Source organism: Phyllobates terribilis, unplaced genomic scaffold (genome assembly GCF_046119375.1).
Source record: "Phyllobates terribilis strain yellow unplaced genomic scaffold, ASM4611937v1 Scaffold_36__1_contigs__length_13169755, whole genome shotgun sequence".
Classification (NCBI taxonomy): Eukaryota; Metazoa; Chordata; class Amphibia; order Anura; family Dendrobatidae; genus Phyllobates; species Phyllobates terribilis.
The window spans coordinates 11,810,749-11,835,830 of NW_027362796.1; the positions used below are offsets into that span (position 1 = coordinate 11,810,749).

Genomic DNA, 25,082 nt, shown 5'->3' on the forward strand with positions numbered 1-25,082 from the left:
AACACTTCTGTCCGGCTGCCTCGGGCCTCCTCTTGGTAAACTTGGCGCCAGTTTCCCTGACCCTATGTGGTGCCTTCCTAGCGGGTGGAGCAAGGGGCTGCGCCACATAAAATGTCAGCGCCTCCGGTTTCTAGCTGAGGGTCGTTTCCTGCCTCCACTAGTTCGGGGACCGGTCTCCCCCTTTGGCCTGACCCCTCCACGCAGGTGGATTCGGGCGTGCGGTGGCGACTCGCCCGTCCGCACCCCTGGGATCCCTTCATTCCTCGTTCCTGGAGCCTTCTCCGCTCCTCTTCCTTCCTTCTCCCTCTTGCAGGCCTGGGCCTCTGTTACTAGGCCCGCCTCCGGAGCAGAGCTCATGCAGAGCCCCTGCTCCCTGCCACTTCTGCTCAGACTTCTCTGCACTGAACTAAGATGGTGCCCACCTTTTATACTCCCTTCTCAATGCACCCAGGAACTGCTTCCTCCCTGCTCCTGCACTGCAGGGTTCCCCTTCCTCAGTGTTCCCTCCCCCCACTCCAGCCAGGGACAGGGACTGTCGTGCCCATCTCAGGGGCATATTGGTCGCCCTGCCCCACGGCAATGTGGTGTAATGCATGCAGGTGTCGGGTCCTGATCCACACTCCATCCTTATCTGAGAGTGAGATATCACACCTCTGGGTGAGGTGCAATACGTCTGTAGCAACCGAGCCCTCGGTGCTACAGTTCCATTTATCTTCAGCCTAGGTGACGTATTGTGATACAGGGCCGTGATTTGGGCTATAAAAGGGTCCCCTAGACCCCTACCCCAAGCTTTTTAAGAGAATCATATATGGCGTGCCAGGAGACTCTATGGAATGCTTTCTCAGCATCCAACGAGAGTATCTACTTACAAATTTTTAACTGCATCTAGCCCAGGAAATACTTTGTGCCTAGTAGCAGTGTCTGCTAGTCAGCGGATTATCCCGGCTGTTAAGCAAGCTACACCACCTGTAGTTTGGACACTTCATTTTTTCAAAGGAAATGCTTCGGGACCACGGGATACTCAGTGAAGAGCATCAGGAGGCACCCCAAGGCATAGGGGCTGGGACTGGCACTAGGATGCCTTGCGGTGGACAGCCGAGCTCGATCCTTATAAAAGCTTTTTAACTGCAGCAGCTTTAGTGGACGCTACTGGAGCTGGAATTACGCGGCTGCTGGCATGAGACTTGCCCTCCAATAGATCCTTGTAAATGGATTTAAAGTGTATTCATTCAAATTAGAGGGACAATTTAAATTAAAAAGCTTAGAGCTGCCTCCACCACAGGGGGGCTCTCTCGACCCACCAGCGGACAGGCACCAGTATTGGGAGAGGGGGGCTGGCCGTCAGGGTTCACCGCGGCTCTGGCACAAACCCGGCGACACGGAGGTGGCACGGGCAGGAGCGGACTGGCCGTCTTGGCTTCTCACTTTTTGGATTTTAGAAGGGCATGACATGCCTATATCTGTGTCTCCCCCTCCTTTTACTCCTCCACCTCTTTTCTTTTCGCATGACTATATGTACTTGTCACTTTTCCATGTGTTAGTTGTGTCTTCTGAGCAGTTTGTCAGCTTTTGGACACCTTTGAAGGTGTTTTCTATGTGTTTCTATGTGTTTTTGTTTGCCTGCCATTGGTTTTAACGGTGTTCGAAGGTGTTCGACGAACAGTTCGACGAACAGTTCGGCGAACACACGGGTGTTCGACGAACCGAACCGAACTCGAACACTACGGGGGTGGCTCAACACTAGTCAGGAGGGGTTTACAGTGTGGATGTAGCAGAGCCGCGTGTGTACGAGGCGTACGGAGCAGAGCCGCGTGTGTACGAAGTGTACGGAGCAGAGCCGCGTGTGTGCGAGGTGTACGGAGCGGAGCCGCGTGTGTACGAGGTGTACGGAGCGGAGCCGCGTGTGTACGAGGCGTACGGAGCGGAGCCGCGTATGTACGAGGCGTACGGAGCGGAGCCGCGTGTGTGCGAGGCGTACGGAGCCGAGCCGCGCGCGCGCGCGAGGCGTACGGAGTCGAGCCGCGCGTGTACGAGGTGTACGGAGCAGAGGGTGTGTATACAATGTGTATGTAGTGGAGCCGCGTGTGTACGAGGCTTACGGAGCGGAGCCGCACGTGTGCGAGGCTTACGGAGCGGAGCCGCGCGTGTGCGAGGCGTACGGAGTGGAGCCGCGCGTGTGCGAGGCGTGCGGAGCCGCGTGTGTGAGGCGTACGGAGCGGAGCCGCGCGTGTGCGAGGCGTGCGGAGCCGCGTGTGTGAGGCGTACGGAGCGGAGCCGCGCATGTACGAGGCGTACGGAGCGGAGCCGCGCGTGTACGAGGCGTACGGAGCGGAGCCGCGCGTGTACGAGGCGTACGGAGCGGAGCCGCGCGTGTACGAGGCGTACGGAGCGGAGCCGCGCGTGTACGAGGCGTACGGAGCGGAGCCGCGTGTGTACGAGGCGTACGGAGCGGAGCCGTGCGTGTACGAGGTGTAAGGAGCGGAGCCGCGCGTGTGCGAGGTGTACGGAGCGGAGCCGCGCGTGTGCGAGGTGTACGGAGCGGAGCGGAGCGTGTACGATTTGTACGGAGCGGCGCGTGTACGGGGCAGAGCGGCGCGTGTACGAGGCGTACGGAGCGGAGCCGCGCGTGTACGAGGCGTACGGAGCGGAGCCGCGCGTGTACGAGGCGTACGGGGCGGAGCGGCGCGTGTACAAGGCGTACGGAGCGGAGCCGCGCGTGTACGAGGCGTACGGAGCGGAGCCGCGCGTGTACGAGGCGTACGGAGTGGAGCCGCGTGTGTACGAGGTGTGCGGAGCGGAGCCGCGCGTGTACGAGGCGTAGGGAGCGGAGCCGTGCGTATACGAGGCGTAGGGAGCGGAGCCGCACGTGTACGAGGCGTAGGGAGCGGAGCCGCACGTGTACAAGGCGTAGGGAGCGGAGCTGCACGTGTACCAGGTGTACGGAGTGGAGCTGTGTGTACGAGGTGTACGGAGCGGAGCCGTGTGTACGAGGTGTACGGAGCGGAGACGTGCTGAGCAGAGACGCACGTGTACAAGTTGTAGGGAGCAGAGCCGCGTGTTTACGAGGTGTACAGAGCGGAGCTTTGTGTACAGAGCGGAGCCATGTGTGTACGAGGTGTACGGAGCGGCCAAAAGCAAAGCCCTCGAGGTGTGAAGAACATACGACCCCCTAAAGTGACCCCATTTCGGACACTGTACCCACAAGGGAAGTCATCTGAGGGTGTAATGGTTCTTACGTTCTTATGCCACAGGTGTCTCACTGATTTCTTTACCACTCGGTTGTGTGTAAATAATATTACATTTGCTCAGAGCCACAGCGAGGGGTTCAGCCAGGGGCGGACACACCGCCGATGCAGCCGCACCCAGGCAGTAGACCACGCAGCTGCTATAGTGCCCTTGACTGAGGGCTGATGCTGCTTAATCCCGTCCACTCCCACCCGTAATGATTTTTGATACCCTGGGCAGAGTGCGGGCATTGAAAAATGGGGCATGTCATGCAGGAGAGAGGCCGCTGGCCAATGAATGCTTTCCCATCAGACTATTGAGAGCGCTCATTGACTGCTGTGTCTGTCCTCCTGCAGGGACTTAGGCTAAGTGCCCACGTAGCGTTTTTCAAGCGTAAATGCTGCGGAATTTCCGCAGCATAAACGCTTGTTAAACGCTAGGTAATCCGCCCCCCATGGTCCCCAAGGGGATTCCGCACTGTCAATGCCCATGCTGCGGATTTTTCCGCAGCTTTTATGCTGCGCTCAAAAATCCGCAGCATGTCCATTAATTTTGCGGAAGCGCGGCGTAATCGCCGCCATTGACTTGCATTGAGACGCATATAATCGGTGTCAGTACATTTGTACTCACAGATTATATGCGTTTCAATGTGCGGATGGTACCCAGTTCTGGAGGAGAGGAGACTCTCATCCAGACCTGGGTACCATTGTACCTGTAAAAAAAGAATAAAATAAAGTTTATATTCACCTTCTGACAGCCCCTGGTCTCCTCCTCTGTGTTTGCGGGCAGGACTGAAGGACCTGCGGTGACGTCACAGTCATGTGACCGCAGGCCTTTCAGTGCAGTGTCCCGCGAACAGCTGGCAGCCAGGAACCAGCGCTGCAACACACGCCGGGCCATCGGAGGGTAAGTATAGGTTTATTTTTTTATTTTTAAACATTCTTACGGTCACACTGTATAAATCCATGCTGTTTGCATGGATTTATATACTGTGACCTAGTTGTCAAGCACTTTCCAAGTGATGCTAAAATCGCCTGGAAAGTGCTTGTCAGAAACGCATGTGAAACGCATGCATGCTGTAACACCAGACTGCTGCAGGTTTGAAGCTGCATAAGCACGCAGTGTCAAACCCACAGCTGCTCCTGACCATGTGCACATACCCTAACAGTTCCCATAGAACACCATATCACATACATAGCAGCAGCTTTTGTTTTGGCCAAAAGATTTTGTAAGCCGCCACCACGACAAGGTAGACTCTTCTGGCAGGGCCCTACTCTACTCTAACCTATTAAACATTTCTTAAAATATCCAGTACTCTATTTAGGTATATTTTTCTTTAAGGGAATGTGTCACATACATTTTTTCATATAATATCACATACAAAGGGACAAAAACCGTCACACCATGGCCGGACTGCATATTACCACCACATAGTGACCAAATAATACCACATACAAAGAATACTGACACACGATGACTAGACCACATATCACCACATAGTGACCAAATAATACTACATACAAGGAGCAAATACCACCACACCATGGCCGGACCACATTTTACCACCACATAGTGACCGAACAACACCACATACAAGGAACAAGTACCACCACACCATGACCAGACCACATATTACCACCAGATAATGACCAAATAATACTACATACAAGGAACATAGAATTAAACCTCATACTCTTGTTCATGCATATTTGTATCCCACCCTGTATATAAACTGTTTATTGCAGGAAATTTGTGTGAAAACCACCGATGTTACTAAATACACCCGCATCTGATCTGGTGCAAAGCATAATATTCTGGCAAAGGATCATAGAGCCGCAGATATTCCAAGCATTATCAATCATATCAACGGGAGGCAAATAGATGCATCATTGTAAAACAGACAAAAACAAGTATGTACAAAACACTGGTGAGATTACTGTAGAACATTGCAATGGTGAATCAGATTAGATGGAATGTACAAATCCATGCTATCCAGGAGTTGGATGTATAACAGATCAATTGCAATGGGATACGTCTGCATAGAGTCTGATGCAAAACCTGATCGTGAGGCTATAGGTATAGCAAGCATTTCTATCTGTATCAATGAAAAACAGATTGTAATGGAAATATTGAAAATCTTTTCTTCTCCCCTGTCATAGATATTAAGAAGTCTCTCTCAGACTCCTCTTCCCTCCTCCCCTATAGTAATTGTCCACGGGAGAAGAGCTGACACTTTGGCCAGTGGCCTCTATGCAAATCAACACACATATGAGAAGGGCCTTGTAAGCAAATGCTGGCCAAAAAGCTGCTACCAAACTCAATTAACACAGGCTTGTGATAGATTTACAGCTAACTGGCTAACTGAGAAGGTTGCATTCCCAGTGCTTCAAAGGGAATGTAACAAAGGCCTGCAGACGGCCCGAAGCCAATATGGAATAACTAAAGTTCCATATGTCCGATAATAATGGGGCCTATATTTTGGGTGGCAGGGTCAGCTAAGGAACAATATGGATATTTAACAGTCACTGTAAGCCCCTCTGGGGAGTTGTGGCGCAAAAGTAACAAAATAGCAGACGGCAGCTATACCGTGTGTGGTCTCTGGAGAAAGGTAAAATCATAACGGAAAATATGGTATCACTTTTGGGCCTCTACGATCAACCCATGATAAGTTATTGCAAAAAACATATCTAATAAAAATATGAAGGCTGGAGACTAGCCCCCATGATGTCATCACAGGGGGTATGTGGGCAGGTCTCCCTTTAGGCATAAAAGAATCCACGGAGGATGAATCAGCACTTATGTTGTAAGTTACATATTTTGTGTAGCACGGGTCACATTCGCTGAACGGCATCGGAGTGCTTCCCTCCACCTATACTGAGTCGTCCCTGCGAACAGTATAGAGTAAGTTGAGAATTGGAAGACAACAGTAATGTGTTGCCTGACAAAGGTTTTCTATAGCGTGTGGTGTCCACTTTATGAGATGTTACTATCCCTGTCAGGAAAATATCCAGAAATGGAGTGGAAATCAAAGGTTCACTGACATTGAATTTTAAATTTAAGGAATAGGAATTCAAATACAAAACAAATTGTGACACTAACTGGGGGTCACCTCTCCATGCCAAAAGTACATCATCAACATATCTACCAAACCAAAAAATGTGCTAAAAAAATGGATTATCATCAGAAAAATGTAAATTTCTTCCCACCACGACATGTACAGCATAGCCAAAGATGGTGAGAATTTGGAGTCCATGAGGGCTCCAAGTACTTGTAAATAATATTTAGAATCAAACATAAAATTGTTGCGGGACAACAAATATTTTATGTTATAATGAACCTTTGTAAATTCACAGAATATCCACTATATTTATTTAAATGGTGTTGAACGGCAATGATGGCCAATGCGTGAGGGATGGAGGAATGCAGGTTTACAACATTGCTGGTGACAAACCTATATTCTTCCTGCCACACGAACCTGTCAAAAACCATCAGGACAGACGTAGTATCTTTCCCATAGCCTGGTGTTTGAATAACCAGAGGATACAAATGTTCACCAGCCATTGGTTAAATTCTCATTCAATGAACCCATACCCGAGATAATAGGGCGAAGGGTGGGGGGATACCCTTGTGTGTTTTGGGGAGACCATGAAAAATGGGATAATCAGGTAACAGCCAGCGCTGAATTTTGTTATTAAACACCGACAAATAAATGCCTTCCTCCAGAATAGTGGACAACATTGTTTTATACAAATTGGTAGGATTCATAGAGAGCACCGGAGCAGATTTCATATATCAACAATTCTAATAGCACATACTCCGGGGCATCAAAACATGTTGTCCATACATAATAATGATCTCACACATTTTTCTTTCTTTGGTCTTGTAATGGTAAATTATCCGGTAAGGGGTGGAACAGACAGAAACACCTTAATATGCGTGAAGCCTTCTGGATCTGACGTGCAAATACTAAATACCCTTCGGGTAATGAATTTCCGCAATGACCTGTTTTACATCTAGTGATGAAATTCATACTGGTTTATTCCCAGCAGACATCTATATGGTGACATTCCAGGTTTTCTGAATTTATTTTGTGTTTTTCCGGTTATTATTTGCCGGTGTACTTATTTCCCTTTCTGTATATTGCGCTATCATTGCAGATTCATCTTCGCAGAACGCACATAAATGATGCAAATATCTTATAGATTTTTCAGCAATGACAGAGTATTTCCATTGCAATGTTCTGCAGCTTATTTATCTTCCATTTCTCATACATTTATTTTTGTCAGTTTTTTCGCAATATAATTCAATGATTTGTTTTTCGTTGATACAGATAGAAATTCCTGCTACATCCACAGCTTCACGATTCAGTTCTGCATCAGATATTTGTTTTTGTCAGTTTTATTATAATGTAATTACCTGTTTTCGTTGATACAGATAAAAATGCTTGCTCCATCTATAGCCTCACGATCAGGTTTTACATCAGACTCTATGCAGACGTCTCCCATTGCCATTGATCTGTTATACATTCAGCTCTTGGATATCATGGATTTGTACGCTCCATCTAATCTGATTCACCATTACAATGCTCCACAGTAATCTGATTCGCCATTACAATGCTCCACAGTAATCTGATTCGCCATTACAATGCTCCACAGTAATCTGATTCGCCATTACAATGCTCCACAGTAATCTGATTCGCCATTACAATGCTCCACAGTAATCTGATTCGCCATTACAATGCTCCACAGTAATCTGATTCGCCATTACAATGCTCCACAGTAATCTCACCAGTGTTCTGTACTTGTTCTCGTCTGTTTTACAATGATGCATCTATTTGCCTCCCAGTGATATGACAGATAATGCTCGGTATATCTGCGGCTCTATGATCCTTTGCCAGGATATTATACTTTGCACCAGATCAGATGCGGGTGGATTTCCTCAATTTTGATTTGCATAATTTTTTCCCCTTTATATGTTCATTGTTATAGGTTTATAGTTTCTCCATATTGGTTATTGTGCATATTATTTTATATTATATTTTTACGTGTGTCAGATCGATAAGAACAATATTTCTATTCACAATTTAGACATTGATGCGTTTTATCTGTTTATTGGACATTGTTATTGCGATGCTTTATACTGAATCTATCATCCATCTCATGTATACATGTTCCTGTCCCTCTATAATCAGTATATCCTCCCACCTTCCGTTGCTATAGTTGATGGCATTTGTGATGTTCTGACCCTGTGATCTCACACCTGTACACTTAATCCCGGTGTTGTGTTCCTATATGGGATAATCCCCTGGCAGCTAACACCGGTGGTCTTCACACAAATGTCCTGCAATAAACAGTTTATATACAGAGGGGGATACGGATATGCATGAACAAGAGTATGAGGTCTAATTCTATCTTATTTTTCACCATCATGGTGTTTTGCATTTCTGGCTAGTTGTGTGACGCTTGTAATGATCATCTTGTCTGTATTTGATCTCGTTGCCTTCAATGTGAACTGTGGCTGGGATTTTCTTCACACCTTTTGCATGTCTAATTGATTTCTCATTTTGTGTCATGTGACTCCATTGTGCTTGTATATATATATATACATATATATATATATATATACACACACACACACACATATATATGTGACTTCATTGTCCTTTTCTCATCTGCTATAACTATGGGTACAACCCTAGCGCCAGAAACACATAAGAATTTTAATTATTATTTTTTTTTTAAATGATCCAATACATTTTTTTCATATTTTACCTGTTGGAGTGCTGATTTTCTCCTTTTCGTTTTCTTCATATGTCTGTGCTCACCAGCCGGACCGGCACCCTTCAGTGGACTATCTTCACCCTGTTTGGATTCAGCGTTGCAGCTCCCTAACCCTCCCTCCTGTTTCTTCACAATATTTTAACACGTATCCTAGGCCTCGATGTTCCCCATACAAACTTGCTGTTAGAATTGTTAAGACGGGAGAAAAAGGTCTGAGGAACGCAGACCGGAAAGGTCTGAAATATATAAAGAAGATCTGGTAAAATGTCCATTTTGATCACACTAATACGACCAAACCAGGACAAGGGTTTCAAGTTATAATTCATTCGATTTTTAACCATTTGTTCAAGGATGGGGGATATAATTTAAAAGATACAGATCATCCAAGTTCCCCAGAATTTGTATACCCAGGTACTTAATTGTGTCTTTCTGCCACTTAAAGGGGAAGTTAGAAATTAGTTATTGTGTCAGTTCAGGGTTAAAAGTTATGTTCATGGCTTCTGTTTTAGAGTAGTTGACTTTAAAATTGCTTACATGGCCGAGTTATTCGAATTCCTTTATTATAGAGGGAAATGAGATCATTGGGTTTGAAACATAGAGCAACAGGTCGTCTGCATGTAGAGCTAGTTTATAGTGATGCGAGTCTATAGTAACTCCACTAATATCTGGATTTGTGTGTAATGCTACCGCTAAATGTTCCATCACCAATGTGTATAGGAGAGGTGATAAGGGACACGCTTGTCTCGTCCCCTTTTTAATAGAAAATGTGTCATATAGAAGGCCGTTTACCCTATCGCTTTAGGGTCAGTGTAGAAGGATAAAATTTTAGATAACAAGAAAGAGTCCAACCTAATTTGTGGTAGGGTGCTCTTCAAGAAAGTCCAATGCACTGTGTCAAACACTTTTTTAGCGTAGGCAGAAACAAGGCACATTGGGATCCCCTGTTTTTTTGCATGTGAAATTAACGTTTTATTTTTATTATCACGAGCTTCTCTGCCCTTAATGAAGCCAACCTGATCGTTGCTGACAATTGAGGGTAGATAGTGGGAGAGCCGTGTTGTAACCACTTTAGAGAATATTTTACATTATTTAATGATATTGGACGAATATTAGGGCAGGTATTTGGTTCTTTTCCAGGCTTTGATGGAACCATTATATGAGCCTTAAGTGATTGGGGGGCAAAAGGGGGAGTCTTCTGAGATATTATTGAACACTTTGGCTAAAAATGGTAATAACTGGGGGGAAAACATCTTATAAAATCTATTATTGAATCCATCTGCCCCAGGGCTCTTCCCGATAGGGAATGATTTATTGGCCTCTCCTATCTCTTGTTCAGTGAAAGCTTTGTCTAGTATCTCCTGCTCAGGGGTCTGTAAGGAAGGAACGGCAGTGTCCATAATATATTTGTCATTTTTAGTTTCAAGAATATTAGGTGGCATGTCGTGGTATTGTCCATGAATATTATATAGCGAACTATAAAAGAAACTAAATGCTTCCGCTATGTCAATGGGGTTCTGAATTTCTGGCCCGGGTGCCCCTTTTATTTTGGATACTTATGTCCTTTACACGTGTGGATGTAACCTTCTTGCAAATGAGCAACCACATTTATCTGTGAATTAGTATGAGTATCTTCACATGTGATCTTGGCATTTTGTATACGTTTGATCTAGTAAAGACCTTCCCTCCTTTCTTTTTCTCAATCAGATTATTTTTATTTAACAAAACAAAGAAAGACCAACATTTTCTTTTTTTAAATAAACTTTGTGACAAAAAAAATAAAAAATAAAAACCAGTAAACAATACAAGAACCGGTTTACAATGATATAAATCCCAATATCGCTCTATAGTACAATGTTTTGGAATAGTAATTTTACATTTGTACATAAATATCTGAATACTTCCTGACGGCTTATTTTTTTTCCTATTGAGACATCAAAAGAAAAAGAATATATCTAAGAAGGGACAATTGTGTGGACGGAGACAATTATTATTTGCTGACGCCTTGGGTATAAGGATATAAATTCCTGGTTTACTGTAAGGAAATGGACAAACGATCCAGTACAGTATTTCTGAGAAGGTTTTCTGAAGCAATACCTGGTGTATTTAACCATTGCTCCCATATGTGTATGTATTTCTTGAGAGCGTTCCCTTTCCAAGCATAGAGTGTTATTTATCCTGGATTTTAGTTCTGTTATCGTTGGGGGAGAATTGTCTATCCAATGTAGGGCCATCAACTTTATGGCTGGGAATAATATTCTTGAGGTAGCTATTGCCATATGGGAGTCTGGATCTACGTCCTCTCCCAGGAGTCCTAGGATACAGATTTTAGGTTCCAACTGAAGTTGTATCCCAGATACAGATAGTACAAGAGCGATCACCCCCTTCCAGTAGTCGCCAATATTTACACATTTCCACGTCATATGCATCAGGTGGGCATCATTTTGACCACATCTAGGACATGTGTCATCCGTTTCTATTTCAATTTTAAATAAAATACTTGGGGATCTATATACCCTATGAATGAGAAGAATTCGGGACAATCTTTGTGACTCTGACAATGAAAGTGTCGGTGTCAAATCCAGTATTTCCCCCATTGCTCCTCAGATAACGGACCCACATCCTCCTCCCATTTTGTCTTAACTATCAATATTATCCAAATGTAGGGCCAGTAACTGCCTATAAATAAGGGTTAATAGACCTTTTGTATCCACTGCTTTAGCAATGGTATCTATTGGGTGATGTCTATCAATCAGTAGGACGTTTATTCTAGTACCCCTATCCTCCCACTCACTAATATTATTTAGTTTCTGTAGCTCTGGTAAGTTAGAGTTGTGCCATAAAGGAGTATAGTTTGTGTACTTTCCAATCCCCAGAATATTTTTACCCCTATCCCACACCTTATATATTAACTTTAGTGTACGACATTTTAAGTAATTTTCTCGAGGAGGCCCCATATCTAGTACCGAGAATGGAAGCTTCCACTTGGTTCCTTCCATAAGTAGGTGCCCTGAAATTACACAATATTTATCCCATCCATGAAACTACTTTAGCTCCATTCTAGCGTTAAGCAGGTCTGCGTATACCTGGAAGGAAGCAGATCGTTTATGTTGTTTGTCAAGGAGATCAATCGGCTCAAGCAAATGAGACTTTAGCTGTTCTCTCCTTTTTTGAGCTTTTATCTATGTTTTACTATTATCCCTCTGAGGACACATGTGAGTGCTTCCCATTTAAATGGTAAGGCAGTTTCATCATGCTCATATATTTGAAGGAGTCTATAGTCTCAAGAAGGTCTGAGACACAGAGTGAGTCTTTCAGCAGATTATCATTTAGGTTCCAACATCTGAAGCCTTGGTGGAGTTCGGCATAGTCAGATCTATAATACAACGAGAGATGCGTGTCTCTGTCTGAAGCCTTTATAGACAGCGCAAGCGCGACAAACCTGCGCAGTCCGGCTCCAGACAGAAGCAGGCATGGAGCCGTTACAGGTAAGAGGAGCGTATATGGCGCCGGAGATCACAGTATGCGTAGACACTGAACGCATACCGCGATCTCCGGCGCCGTACTTACATACTTACCTGACCGGGAGGAGCGTTGCCGTGGCGCCTCTCTTCGCCGGAGACCGGGGCAGGAGTGAAGGTGTCGGAATCAGCACATGCACATAGCGCTATTTGCAGTGTGTCTTCAGCAAAATGGCGCCGGACAGTGCGGTATGGGCATGCTCGTACTCTGACGCCGCACTCCTCCCCCAGCCTCCGGCAGAACAGAACACCGCAGCGCTGGAGCATAGAGAAGAAAGGTGAGATTAAGTGTTTATTTTTTTGTATGTGTGCAGCATGAAAGGGATGATGGGGCCACACATACCAGAATTGGGGAGTGAGGGGGCAACACATATCAGGATTGGGGGATGAGGGGTACCAAGCATACCAGGATTGGGGGATGAGGGGTACCATGCATACCAGGATGAGGAATGGAGTGCCATGCATACAAGGATTAGTGGGTGAGGGGACCATGCATACCAGGATTGGGGGGTGAGGGGTGCCATACATACCAGAATAGGGATGAGGGGTACCATACATACCAGGATAGAGATGGGGTACCATGCATACCAGGATAGGGACGAGGGGTACCCTTCCTACCAGGACAGGAATGCGGGGTACCATGCATACCAGGATGAGGGATGGGGTGCCATGCATACCAGGATAGGAATGCGGAGTACCATGCATACCAGGATAGGGATAGGGTACCATGAATACCAGGATAGGGATGAGGGATACCATACATACCAGGATAGGAATGCGGGGGGGTACCATGCATACCATGATGAAGGGTACCATGCATACCAGTATAGGAATAAGGGGTGCCATGCATACCAGTATATGGATGAGGGGTGCCATACATACCAGGATAGCGGATGGGGTGCCATGCATACCAGGATAGGGATGAGGAAGCCATATATACCATGATTGGGGATGAGGCGTGCCATGCATACCAGGATGAGGGATTGGCTGCCATGCATACCAGGTTTCTGGGATGAGGAAGCCATACATACCAGAATTGGGATGAGGGGTGCCATGTATACCAGGATGAGGGATGGGGTGTCATACATACCAGGATAGGGATGTGGGGTATCATGCATACCAGGATAGGGATGAGGGGTACCATGCATACCAGGATGAGGGGTATCATGCATACCAGAATAGGGATGAAGGGTACCATGCATACCAGTATAGGGATGAGGGGTGCGATACGTACCAGGATAGGGGATGGGGTGCCATGCATACCAGGATAGGGATGAGGGAGCCATATATACCAGGATTGGGGATGAAGCGTGCATTGCATACCAGGATAAGGGATTGGGTGCCATGCATTCCAGGTTTCTGGGATGAGGCCATACATACCAGAATTGGGATGAGGGGTGCCATGTATACCAGGATGAGGGATGGGGTGCCATGCATACCAGGATGAGGGGTACCATACATACCAGAATAGAGATGAGGGGTACCATGCATACCAGGATAGGAATGAGGGGCACCATGCATACCAGGATGAGGGATGAGGTGCCATGCATACCAGGATTGGGGGATGAGTGGTGCCATGCATACCAGGATGAGGGATTGGGTAACATACATACCAGGATTGGGATGAGGGGTGCAATGTATACCACATTTGGAATCGGGTGCCATGCATACCAGGATTGGGGGATGAGGAGGCCATACATACCAGGATTGGGGATGAGGGGTGCCATGCATACCAGGATTGGGGATGAGGGGTGCCATGCATACCAGGATCGGGGATGAGGGGTGCCATGCATACCAGGATTGGGGATGAGGGGTGCCATGCATACCAGGATTGGGAATGAGGGGTGCCATGCATACCAGGATTGGGAATGAGGGGTGCCATGCATACCAGGATGGGGATGAGGGGTGCCATGCATATCAGGATGGGGATGAGGGGCGCCATGCATACCAGGATGGGATGGTGGGGACAGGATGGGGGCAGCAGAAATACTAGGAGGGGGGTGCACATATCAGCATGGGAGACCATATACCAATAAAAATGCTCGCCACCCGGGCATAGAATGGGTTCAATAGCTAATATACAGGAGCATGATCTGACCATACAGCAGTTCCTACCTGAGATGTAGGTTGCCATGTAGGCAAGTGACGGCTAATTAAGAAAAGGACTATATGGCTATGCATATTGTGTAAAGGAGAATAATAGGTATAATCCTTTATGCCTGGATGTAGTATCCTCCATACATCGCCCGGTTGAGACCAAAGCACAATTAGCAAAGCTTTTGTTTGTGTTTTAGATTGGTGACTCCAGCCCAGGGACGCGTCTAAAGAGGGATCCAAGACAAAATTAAAGTCACCTCCAATGATGATAAGGTCCTCCGCAAAATATTTTAGTTTGTAAGTAATGACGGCATGCCTTAATTTGGTCACAATTAGGGAGATAGAAGTTTGCCAAAGTCAAAATTTTGGAGTAGATGGAGATCTTAACAAACACGTACCTCCTCTCCGTGTCAGGCAGTGTTTCTACAATAGTAGGCAGCAGTCATCTGGGGCGGCCGATACTCAGCACCTTAGACTTCAAAACAGCATTTTTCTGGAACGCCAAGATGAAGAATATCTATTAGTAATCTGAGGTACAGTATATGATCGCCTCTAAAGTGTGACTCCTGAAGAAAGAGAAAATGTACGTGCTGTTTATGCCTACGATAAAACACTTGAGCTCCTTTCTCTGGAACATTAAGTCCTCTGACATTCAATGCGCAAGGTTTGAGTTGTGCCATATTATATGAAAAAAAGGGGAGGGAAGGAGAGAAAGATTAAGAGAAAAGAGGAAGTATAGACGGTAGATAGTAACGTCTACCTCTCAGTGTCTAAGAAGTATAGATTATGAATATATCAAAACAGTAGGAAATTGCGAAACAAGCAGATCCCAATGCAAGTCCCTAACTGGGGGTTGTCTTTACAGGCGTAAGTCAAACTTTCAGTTCTAGGATTCCTATTAGGTGGAACCATGGAATATAAAGCAAGTAATGTAATACAGCCCGATATTACAGTAGTATCATGTGAACTCAACTTATATGCCGGTCTAAGATCTTATATGAACTTAGACATTCTATATAGTGGAAGAGTGGCACCTAATGCTCTATTTAGATATATCTAATTATATGCTTAAAGAAATAAGTATCTGCAAACTGTCTCTCATCAGGGAAGACAAGATTCATTTCAGGAGCTCATATAATTGGCAGGTTCCTTTCCCATCTGGCTGCATCACCATCAAGTTCCTGATCCATTGAACACCTTCTGTGACGTGCTGGAACTCTCTGTGGCAATGGTGGAGCAGGTGGCCAGTCAGATATATGGAATGTCCAGGGCATCCAAATAGGTCTCATGTTGCTTGTATCTTTGAAAATATGCAGCTGGAATGGGTACCCCCAGGAGTACATCAGGCCATTTTCCCAGATGGCATCAAGTAGTGGTTTCAATAACCTTCTTTTAACAAGTGTCATTTAGGATAGATATGTGAGCAATTATATGCGTTTTCCATTGAAATCACCAGGACCCAACTCTTCTGCTTTCCTCACAATGGCCTCTTTTACATTGAAAAAAAGTATGCGACAGATAATGTCCCTTGGACGCTCAGGATCTGGGCCATGATTGCCTATTGCACGGTGCGCCTTATAAATCTCCACCTCCTTATCAATAGAATCACCAAGGATATTATGAATAATGATCGCAGTGTTGGCATAATCACTTGTGCATTGATGCTTTCAGGTATACCCCTTATCCAGATATTATTGCGATTTTCTTGATCATCAACCATATTAAACACATGGTTTATTTACTGGCTGTGAAGATCCAGTGTTAGTTTCTGAGCATTATGATGGCCTCTAACGTGGACGATATTATCCTCTAATCTCTGTACCTTGTCAGTAAGCTGTGACAGGATAGAAGTGAGGGGACGTATTTCAGTATTGTATGTGGTCTCCAGCCTCTAAATATATTGCTTCATATCTTCTTTAGTAGGGATAGACGCAATCTGATATACAAATAAGTTATGTTGTTCCCCATATCAGAATAACCTGTGGCTGGGGGGTAAATGTCCCAGTGAAGCAAGCACTGCTCAGTATGTGGGCTTTGGTGAGAGTACAGGGAGATTTGTGGAGCTGTTTTCTTGTGAGGTCTACATTAAGAGAGAAGTTGGTGCAGGACTTACAGGCTGGAGCTGTCTGGCATCATGAGGGTTAAGACTGCTTCTGTTTCCACACTGAGGTGAGGCAGTAATAGCTCCAGAGCAAGAAGATAAGACCTTCCATAAGAAACGCTGCATACCAGACATGCTGACAGAGGTGGAGGACCTCAGACTAACCTTGGATCTCTTCTTTCTTTCCCATATAGAAAGTCATGTTTGAGGCTGTAAATTGCTTAGAATTCCCCCAGGAACACGGTCTGAAGAGAGTGCTTTCAGTGTGTGCGTTTTCTTGGTGCTATGTCCAGGCCATGTCCTTCCTGTTGATGTACAATACGTCTGAAGGTGGCGTTGATTGGGAGCAGGATTGTGTGATGTAACATCCTTACGGAAAAGCGAGTTGTGACACCAATGGAACGGCGCCAGAACAGGAAGTGCGTATGAGTGTTTTTATTTTAAAAAGGCCAAACATGAGGAATGAGAAGGAGTTGTCCTAGTAGTGGACAACCCCTTTATGAAGATATAATTTTCGGTTAAAAATGAAAAAGGCTTCTCCCCTGTGTGACTTCTCCGAAGTTTGTTAAGGATTGATTTCCGTGTAAAACATTTCCCGCATTAAGAACATGAAAATGGCTTCTCGTCTGTGTGAGTTCTCTGGTGACTAAGAAGTGATGATTTCTTCACAAAACATTTCCCACATTCTGAACAGGAAAAAGGTTTCTCCCCTGTGTGAATTCTCTTGTGCTTAACCAAATCTGATTTCTGGCTAAAACATTTCCCACATTCTGAACAGCAAAAAGGCTTTTCCCCTGTGTGAGTTCTCTGGTGCTTAACCAAACCTGATTTCCAGCTAAAACATTTTCCACATTCTGAACAGGAAACAGGCTTCTCCCCTCTGTGAATTCTCTGGTGCGTAACAAAACCTGATTTCCAGCTAAAATATTTTCCATATTCTGAACAGAAAAAAGGCTTCTCCCCTGTGTGAATTCTCTTGTGCTCAACCAAATCTGTTTTCCGGCTAAAACATTTCCCACATTCTGAACAGAAAAAAGGCTTCTCCCCTGTGTGAATTCTCTTGTGCTCAACCAAATCTGTTTTCCGGCTAAAACATTTTCCACATTCTGAACAGGAAAAAGGCTTCTCCCCTGTGTGAATTCTCTGGTGCTTAACCAAATGTGATTTGCAGCTAAAACATTTTCAACATTCTGAACAGGAAAAAGGCTTCTCCCCTGTGTGAGTTCTCTGATGTCTGATAAAACTTGATTTCGCTGTAAAACATTTTCCACATTCTGAGCAGGAAAAAGGCTTCTCCCCTGTGTGACTTTTCTGATGTCTGATAAAATTTGATTTCAATGTAAAACATTTCCCACATTCTGAACATGAATAAGGCTTCTCCCCTGTGTGAGTTCTCTGATGTCTGATTAAACTTGATTTCTCTGTAAAAAATTTCCCACATTCTGAACAGGAAAAAGGCTTCTCCCCTGTGTGGGTTCTCTGATGTCTAACAAGATTTGATTTCTGGTTAAAAAATTTCCCACACTTGAAACAAAAAAATCTATTTTCTGCTGTGTGAATGCTTTGATGTTTAAGAAAAGACTTTTCGAGGGAAAAACTATTTCCATATTCTGAACATGAAAATGGCTTCTTTGCTTTAGGAGCAGTTTGTTTTTTAATGCTTATTTTGTGACTTTGATTTTCCTTAGTAGTCGTCAATGAATCAGAAGACATGACCTGTTTCAAATGATCAGATGACAGATCTTTGCTGTGAAGGGATGATGGTATATCTGGAGTAATGGCATTCACTTCAATTGTATCCTGTGGGATCACAAGATCATCTGATTTAAAAATTGAAGATGTCAGCTGTCCCTCTGATCTCCTGGTACAGTCATCTGCCAAGAATAAAACCAATTAGTATTTATGAATAACATATCCTTAAAATTTATATTGTTGAATGTTTCTACTTAAACTCTCCGTAAAAATGTACTTTATGTAAAAGTATTATTATTTACCAAGAAAACATCACAGAAAAAAAATCAGCCTTACCAACACCAAATCAGATAACAAATGCATTAGCATTTTAGTGTTGGTTGGGTGTACTGGGGTGTCTGTCCATGTGGGGTGCACTTATATAGTGCTGGGCAGCCTTCCTGATGTAATAGTATGGGCATCATCACTATCCTAAGCCAGACACTGTGCATCAAACCTACCTGTGTGACTGGCGTCCTATGCAAGCTTCATCTGTGTGCATCTTTAATACTAGGCAACCACCCCCTCCATGAATTGGTACGAATGTGAGTGGTTGCTCCACCAGTATTTTGCACCTGTGCAGCCCCCACCTTTATCATGGGGGTCTGCTGCATCCTGCTAGTGCATTTGTTATATGATTTGTGTTGGTAAGGCTGTATCTTTTTCTGTGATTTTTTTAAATTTTGCCCTATGTTAGTCGTCATTATTCACCAAGACAATAACAGTTCACAGTCTAATAGAAAACCTCATAGGATGAACCGGTGGATCGTAGTGTTCAACTGTTTGTTAATTCTGCCTCCCAAATATGGAATAAAAAGCCACCAAGCAATGTTATGTAGGCGAAAATAATATCAATAATAACTTCTACTCCTCTCACAAAAAACAAGTCCCCACTCAGGTCCATCATCTGTCAATGGAAAACCAGAGGTTTCCACATTATTAGTGGCTCAAAGGCTTTTGAAAAGCAACATGGCTTCCATAAACCAATCCAGCAATATCCGCTCTCCCAAAGTCAGATCTCCCCCTCACTTCTGAGCCTTGCAGTGCGCCCAAAACACATTTAGCATCCATGTATTTGACATTACTATAGTGAGAAGAACCCACTTAATTGATGGTGTGTGTCTCCTGGAGCACAATCTGGGCACTATGTGTTGGGTAATGAAATTATATATTTGTAATGTTCACTCTCCAACATCCACTGTGTGCTAATTTCTGGAAAGTGCCTGTGGAGTCAAAATAGTCACTACTCCTTTAGATTAATTCACTGAGGGTTATAATTTCCAAAATGGTGTCCCTTTATGAGGATTTCTACTGCTCTGGTTTTCTGCAATTGGGTCACATTAGGGCTTCTGCAAATGGTGGGTCCCATCTCCTCTGGGATCTGCTCCTGCGACGTCAGCTTCTCTCACCAGAAGCCGCCTTATTCATTCTGCATGCAGCGCTGGTGATGGAGGAGGCGTCAGAACCAGAAGCTCTGGGCGGCGCAGGCTCTGTCCAGCCACTAAGATTATGGTGCCTGGGACCATTAGTACTATCCAGTCTGGCAGTATGGGTGTGTGTGCTGTCCAGCTGGAGTAATCTGCTCACTGCTTCAGCCAACTGGAAAGCACCGCACCCTACTAAAGCTGGAAGCATATTGCCAGAAGCTGCCAGATACAGCCTTGTTCACCTCTGGTTCAGTCCTCTGTGCTCAGTTCCCGCCTTGTGTATTTGTTTCCTGTTCGGAGAATCTCTAATCCAGTTTATTTTACTTAGCATTATATATTGTTTTGAGTATATCAATAGCCAATCACCTACAGCCATACTACAGGCTTAAACCAATGTTAGTATGATTATTACGGAAACACACATATGGTCATATTATCGTTAGTTCGGCACATGATGGAAAGTTACAAGGTTATACATCCCGGCTCAGACTAGTTAGATAACAGGAGCAGGGTGTTTCATAGAATGTTCTTGAGAGAAAAGGTTCTTGTGAGAAAATTGCATGTGAAGCAGGAGAAAAGAATGAAAGAATGTATGCTATGCAAGGAGTAATAATAACATGATTTTAGAAGCAAGCACAAAATGAAGTAACTATAGCATGAGTATCGATATGTCCTTTACATCAACCTTGTAACATAATAATTTGACATTCACTTGGTCAACCGTGAAGGGTCATTGCTGCCCTCCCTCAACAGTTTGGTGCCGTGACTCGGATCCCTAACCAGGGACACCCCACTACCTCTGGATGTCCATAAAGAGAGACTTGCTTTCGGCCTCCCCCACTGGAATTGGGACTGATCATCCCCCACAAAAGCCACGGTAAGTGCACGAGTTCTTTACTAGTGATACTGACCGTTTGGCGTGGTTTCCACGTGGTGCGTGGTTGTTTTAAGTATCTCCGGATGTTTTGGTTGGATATAGTCAAAGGTGAGACTATAGGGGTGTAGTCCCATTAGGGGTCTGATACTGATAACTTTTAAAGCAGTACCACCTCGGATTGAGAAGTGAATATTGTATGAATCTTCCTTAACTTCTGACAAAGATTCTTAGGAGACTGAACACTATTAGTATAAGTCGCGGCAGGTGATCGAAGATTGGGTAGGACACGCACACAGATATAAGTATATCGAGTGTCCGGAGGGCTGCAGACGCGAGCTCTCCTCCTTTCACCTAGTACCGTACGTGACTTACCTGAAGGGAGGGGGGAGTCAGTGGAACAGTTGAGGCCGGCCGGACTCATACACTGCACAAATCAAGGATCTTTGTCAGTCGAAAGGCAGCAGTGCAGTGATTAATCAATGTTTCCGTGGAGTAGAAAGAAAGTGTCTCCCCCTCAGGAGGGAGAGGATGTGATGGCTATCATGGTCGGTCGAGAGGGGAAAAGATCATTTAAGAATGCACCAAAAGTGTTTAAGTTGTTAAACTTTCCCGTGGAAGGGAGACTTCAGCCTACATTGTGGGACGAAGGAATCCGGCAGAAAAGGGGAAGACTAGTTGACTGTGGATTGTTGGAAGATGCTGAAAAGTTTAGGAAAGTTTCACATGAGATTTGTGGTGATGGATATGTTCAAATAGAGGAGGAGATGAAGCCTGGTTATTTTAATTATCTTTATGTCAAGAAAGGAAAATTATCTAGCCCTATTACAAAGACTGGCTGTTTTGTGCTACAAAATGAAGCTGATGGGGAAAAGGTAAAGGAGGAAGTAGATTCTCCTTCCCAACTTATGTGTTCACAAACTGAATCTGAAGCCCCTAAAGAAGCATCCCCTACACCCACAAATGTAGCTGTACCCCAGCCCCTGAATCCGGAAACTGAGCAATTTATAGGAGATTAAATACCCTGCACTTCCCACTGGTGGCCAGCCACCACCATATAACCCAGATGGCTGGCTTTGTAATGTGTGTTGGGTCACCAATCCGGGATGGCGCGAGACGTGTTATAATTGTGGAACCCGCAGACCCAGTGTTGTAGCACCAACCGTCCCATTATTTAACGCTGACGGCGGGTATTATAAACCATTGCCCCCACCTGCTCCCGCCATGGTCCACACTCCATTCGGGGAGACCCAGGGACCTCCGAACTCTACCCTATTCACCCTCTCCCGAACTGGGGAAATAGAACATGGACACGAGTACCAGGAGGTGGTGTCTGTTTTACTGAATGGTCCTTCGGAATTTTCCACTATACTGAGAATAGGCATGGGAAGTATACCGCAACAGCAAGTTGGGATCATTGTAAACGTAGCAAATGCGAAACTACAGCATGGGGGGGGGGCTAGCTGCAGAAATATGTCGTATTGGGGGACCTGTCAGTATGTTATATATGCGGTGGGACCAAAACATGATCCCCTGGATGTACCCAGGTCACAACACCTGCTTACAGAAACAATTCAAAACACCATAGCATACGCATCACAGCTTCATGCGGTCCCAACCCTAGCCCTGCCATTTATTTCCACCGGTATTTTTGGATATCCAAAGCAAGACGCGGCCAAAATAATAGTCGGGGCTATAAAGCAATACATCGCCACGCATCCAAATAAATTGAGAGAGATAAGACTCTTGGCCATCGAAAGGGATCTCGTTGATTATGCCGCTCAACTAATCAAACCCGATATCTGGTCTCCCCCAGTGTTCCCCTACCTCCAAGATCTCCCTACAATCAGTACTCATGCTGATTTCCCTCCACCTCCACCCCCTCTCACAAAAATGGAGGAAATGGAGGAAGCGGACCACAATACCAGCCCACTCAAATATACCCCGTTTACCCCAGTACAGATGGATACTCTGTGTAACCGTCTCCCGGATCCCGAACATTTCCCCATGGCTTTTTACAGGGGCATGGCCGCATATAGAGAGATATATTCAACAACAAGGCAAGATCCTTTACACCTGCTCCGTGTAAAAGCTGGTGAAAGATATTATCCCATGGTAGAGGCTGCTGTCCCATATAATAGAGCATTAGACGCCAATACGTATGAGAGTGGGGTTGACTTCTGTCAAGCTCTTAAAATATGGGCTCAGGATAAGTTGGCTGATCAATCCACTACCCTCATAGATGTCACTCAAGAGAAGGGAGAGTTGGCTGAGAAGTTTTATGGGCGCCTTATGCAGGTCTATAAGGACCTTGGGTTCTCCTTCCATACTAAAACTCATTGCCAGCTGTTAGTATCCGCCTTTATCCAGGGGTTACGGACTGAAATCAAGGACGTGATATTGGCTGTACGACCAGATGTTGAGTTAACCATCCCAGGAGATGCCCTAAAGGTAGCAAAAAGCTCCCAGAAAAGTGTCGCCCGGACCGCTTCTGCGGTTAAGCCTAAATCCAAACCCGCTGCAGTGGCAGTTGCGGCACCCGCAACACAGTATCCTCCCTTACAGCCCCACTATTACCCCATGGCAGTATCTGATCAGCGAGTAATGTATCCCAGGAAAAGGCCAGTAGTGAATTCCCGTCTTCAGGGTTGGAGGTGTGGCCGGACGGGACATTTCCAAAGGGACTGTCACACCCCTGCTAGCCAGTGCATTGCCCAAGCCCCCCTATCTAGAAATAGGATGCCCGGCCCATGAGACTCACAAGAAAATGTCCCCCAAGACCATCCATTCTGAAATAGAGGCCAACCAGAGTCTGTCATCGTGATGCCCATAACCACCCCCGGGCTCTGTTCATCTGTAGTTCTCCCAGTAGGAGAGAATCCGGTGAAGTTCATGGTAGACACTGGGGCGGCCAACTCCATTTTAAAATCCACTGAACTGCCCCAGGGTCTCCCAGTCCAATTTTCTAACGACAATCTAATATTGATCGGTGTAGATGGTAGACCTAACAAACACACTCTCACTAAAACTATTCTGATTGGCCCATTTCCAGAAGTAATGGCACAATTTGTCATATCCCTGACGTGCCCGGTAAATCTTTTAGGAGCAGACCTCTTGTTTAAATTCCGATCCCGAATTCAATACCAGGACAATGGTCAGATGATCCTTACTTTAAAGGATCCAAACTCTGATGCACACATAGAGGCGGTCTGCATCTTACGGCGCTACCCACGGTTATAATTAACATACAATACAATTGGAAATCTCCCAAAAGATCCCAGGTTAGCTCCATACACAGAGGAAATCCCTTCTCATCTGTGGTCACAAGGCCCAGACGACATTGGGAGATTGCCAGTAGAACCAATACAGGTGTACCTCAAGCCCGGAGCGCCCTTTCCCAAGGTTCGCCAGTAGCCGCTCACACATGTACAAGAACAAGGTCTACACCAGCAAATTCACACCTTGTTAGAGAAAGGGGCACTAATCCCCTGCGTCTCCCCGTGCAATACGCCGTTGTTCCCCATAAGGAAGAAATCCCAACCGGGGCAGCCGCCCGCTTATCGATTGGTGCAGGATTTGAGGGCAGTAAATGCAGCCACAGTCTTGGAAACTCCTGTGGTGTCTAACCCACATACCCTTCTCTCACAAATACCATCTACTGCTGCCTGGTTTACAGTAATTGATTTAGCAAACGCCTTTTTCAGCATTCCACTACATAAAGACTGTCAGTTTCTGTTTGCATTTATATATCAGGGCAGGCCATTGACTTGGACGGTGATGCCGCAGGAGCGCAGAATAGCCCTAATCAGTTTGCAAAGAACATGCCTAGCTGTCTGCTGCTGTGGCAGCTGGACAACTCTGAGGTAGTACTAGTACAATAAGTTGATGATCTTCTTTTGTGTGCCCCCACGGAGCAAGTGTCCATCAGGGCCAGTGTTCGCCTCCTCAAGCATCTAGCAAAACTGAATTGTCGAGTCTCAGCCTCGAAACTTCAGTTTTGCCACGTTCAAGTGGTTTTCTTAGGCCACTGCCTTACTCAGGGTGCCAGACATATCACAGAAGAAAGAAAGACAGCCATCTACCTACTACCATTCCCAAAAGATCCCATAGAGCGGCAACGGTTCCTCGGACTATGTACATATTGCAGACAATGGATCCCAGGCGCCTCACGTCTGATGCAACCCCTATATGATGCATTAAAAGAAGACACTCTGGCTGGTGTAAACAACAAGGACCACCAAGAACTGCTGCAACAAGCCTTTGAACAACTAAAATCAAGGATAATGACAGCCTCTGCCCTTGGAAACCCAGATTATGCTCAACCTTTCC

General features: G+C 45.3%; 1 protein-coding gene across 1 annotated transcript in view; it reads right to left on the reverse strand.

Moving 5' to 3' along the window:
* Nucleotides 1-10,838: 10,838 nt before the first annotated feature.
* The window catches only part of LOC141182909 (uncharacterized), a 66,635-nt gene continuing 52,391 nt past the window's right edge, over nt 10,839-25,082 (reverse strand). Inside the window, exon 7 of the mRNA XM_073661019.1 lies at nt 10,839-18,595. Coding sequence (XP_073517120.1) covers nt 17,904-18,595 — 692 coding nt within the window. The 3' untranslated portion in view covers nt 10,839-17,903. The remainder of the gene's footprint in view (nt 18,596-25,082) is intronic.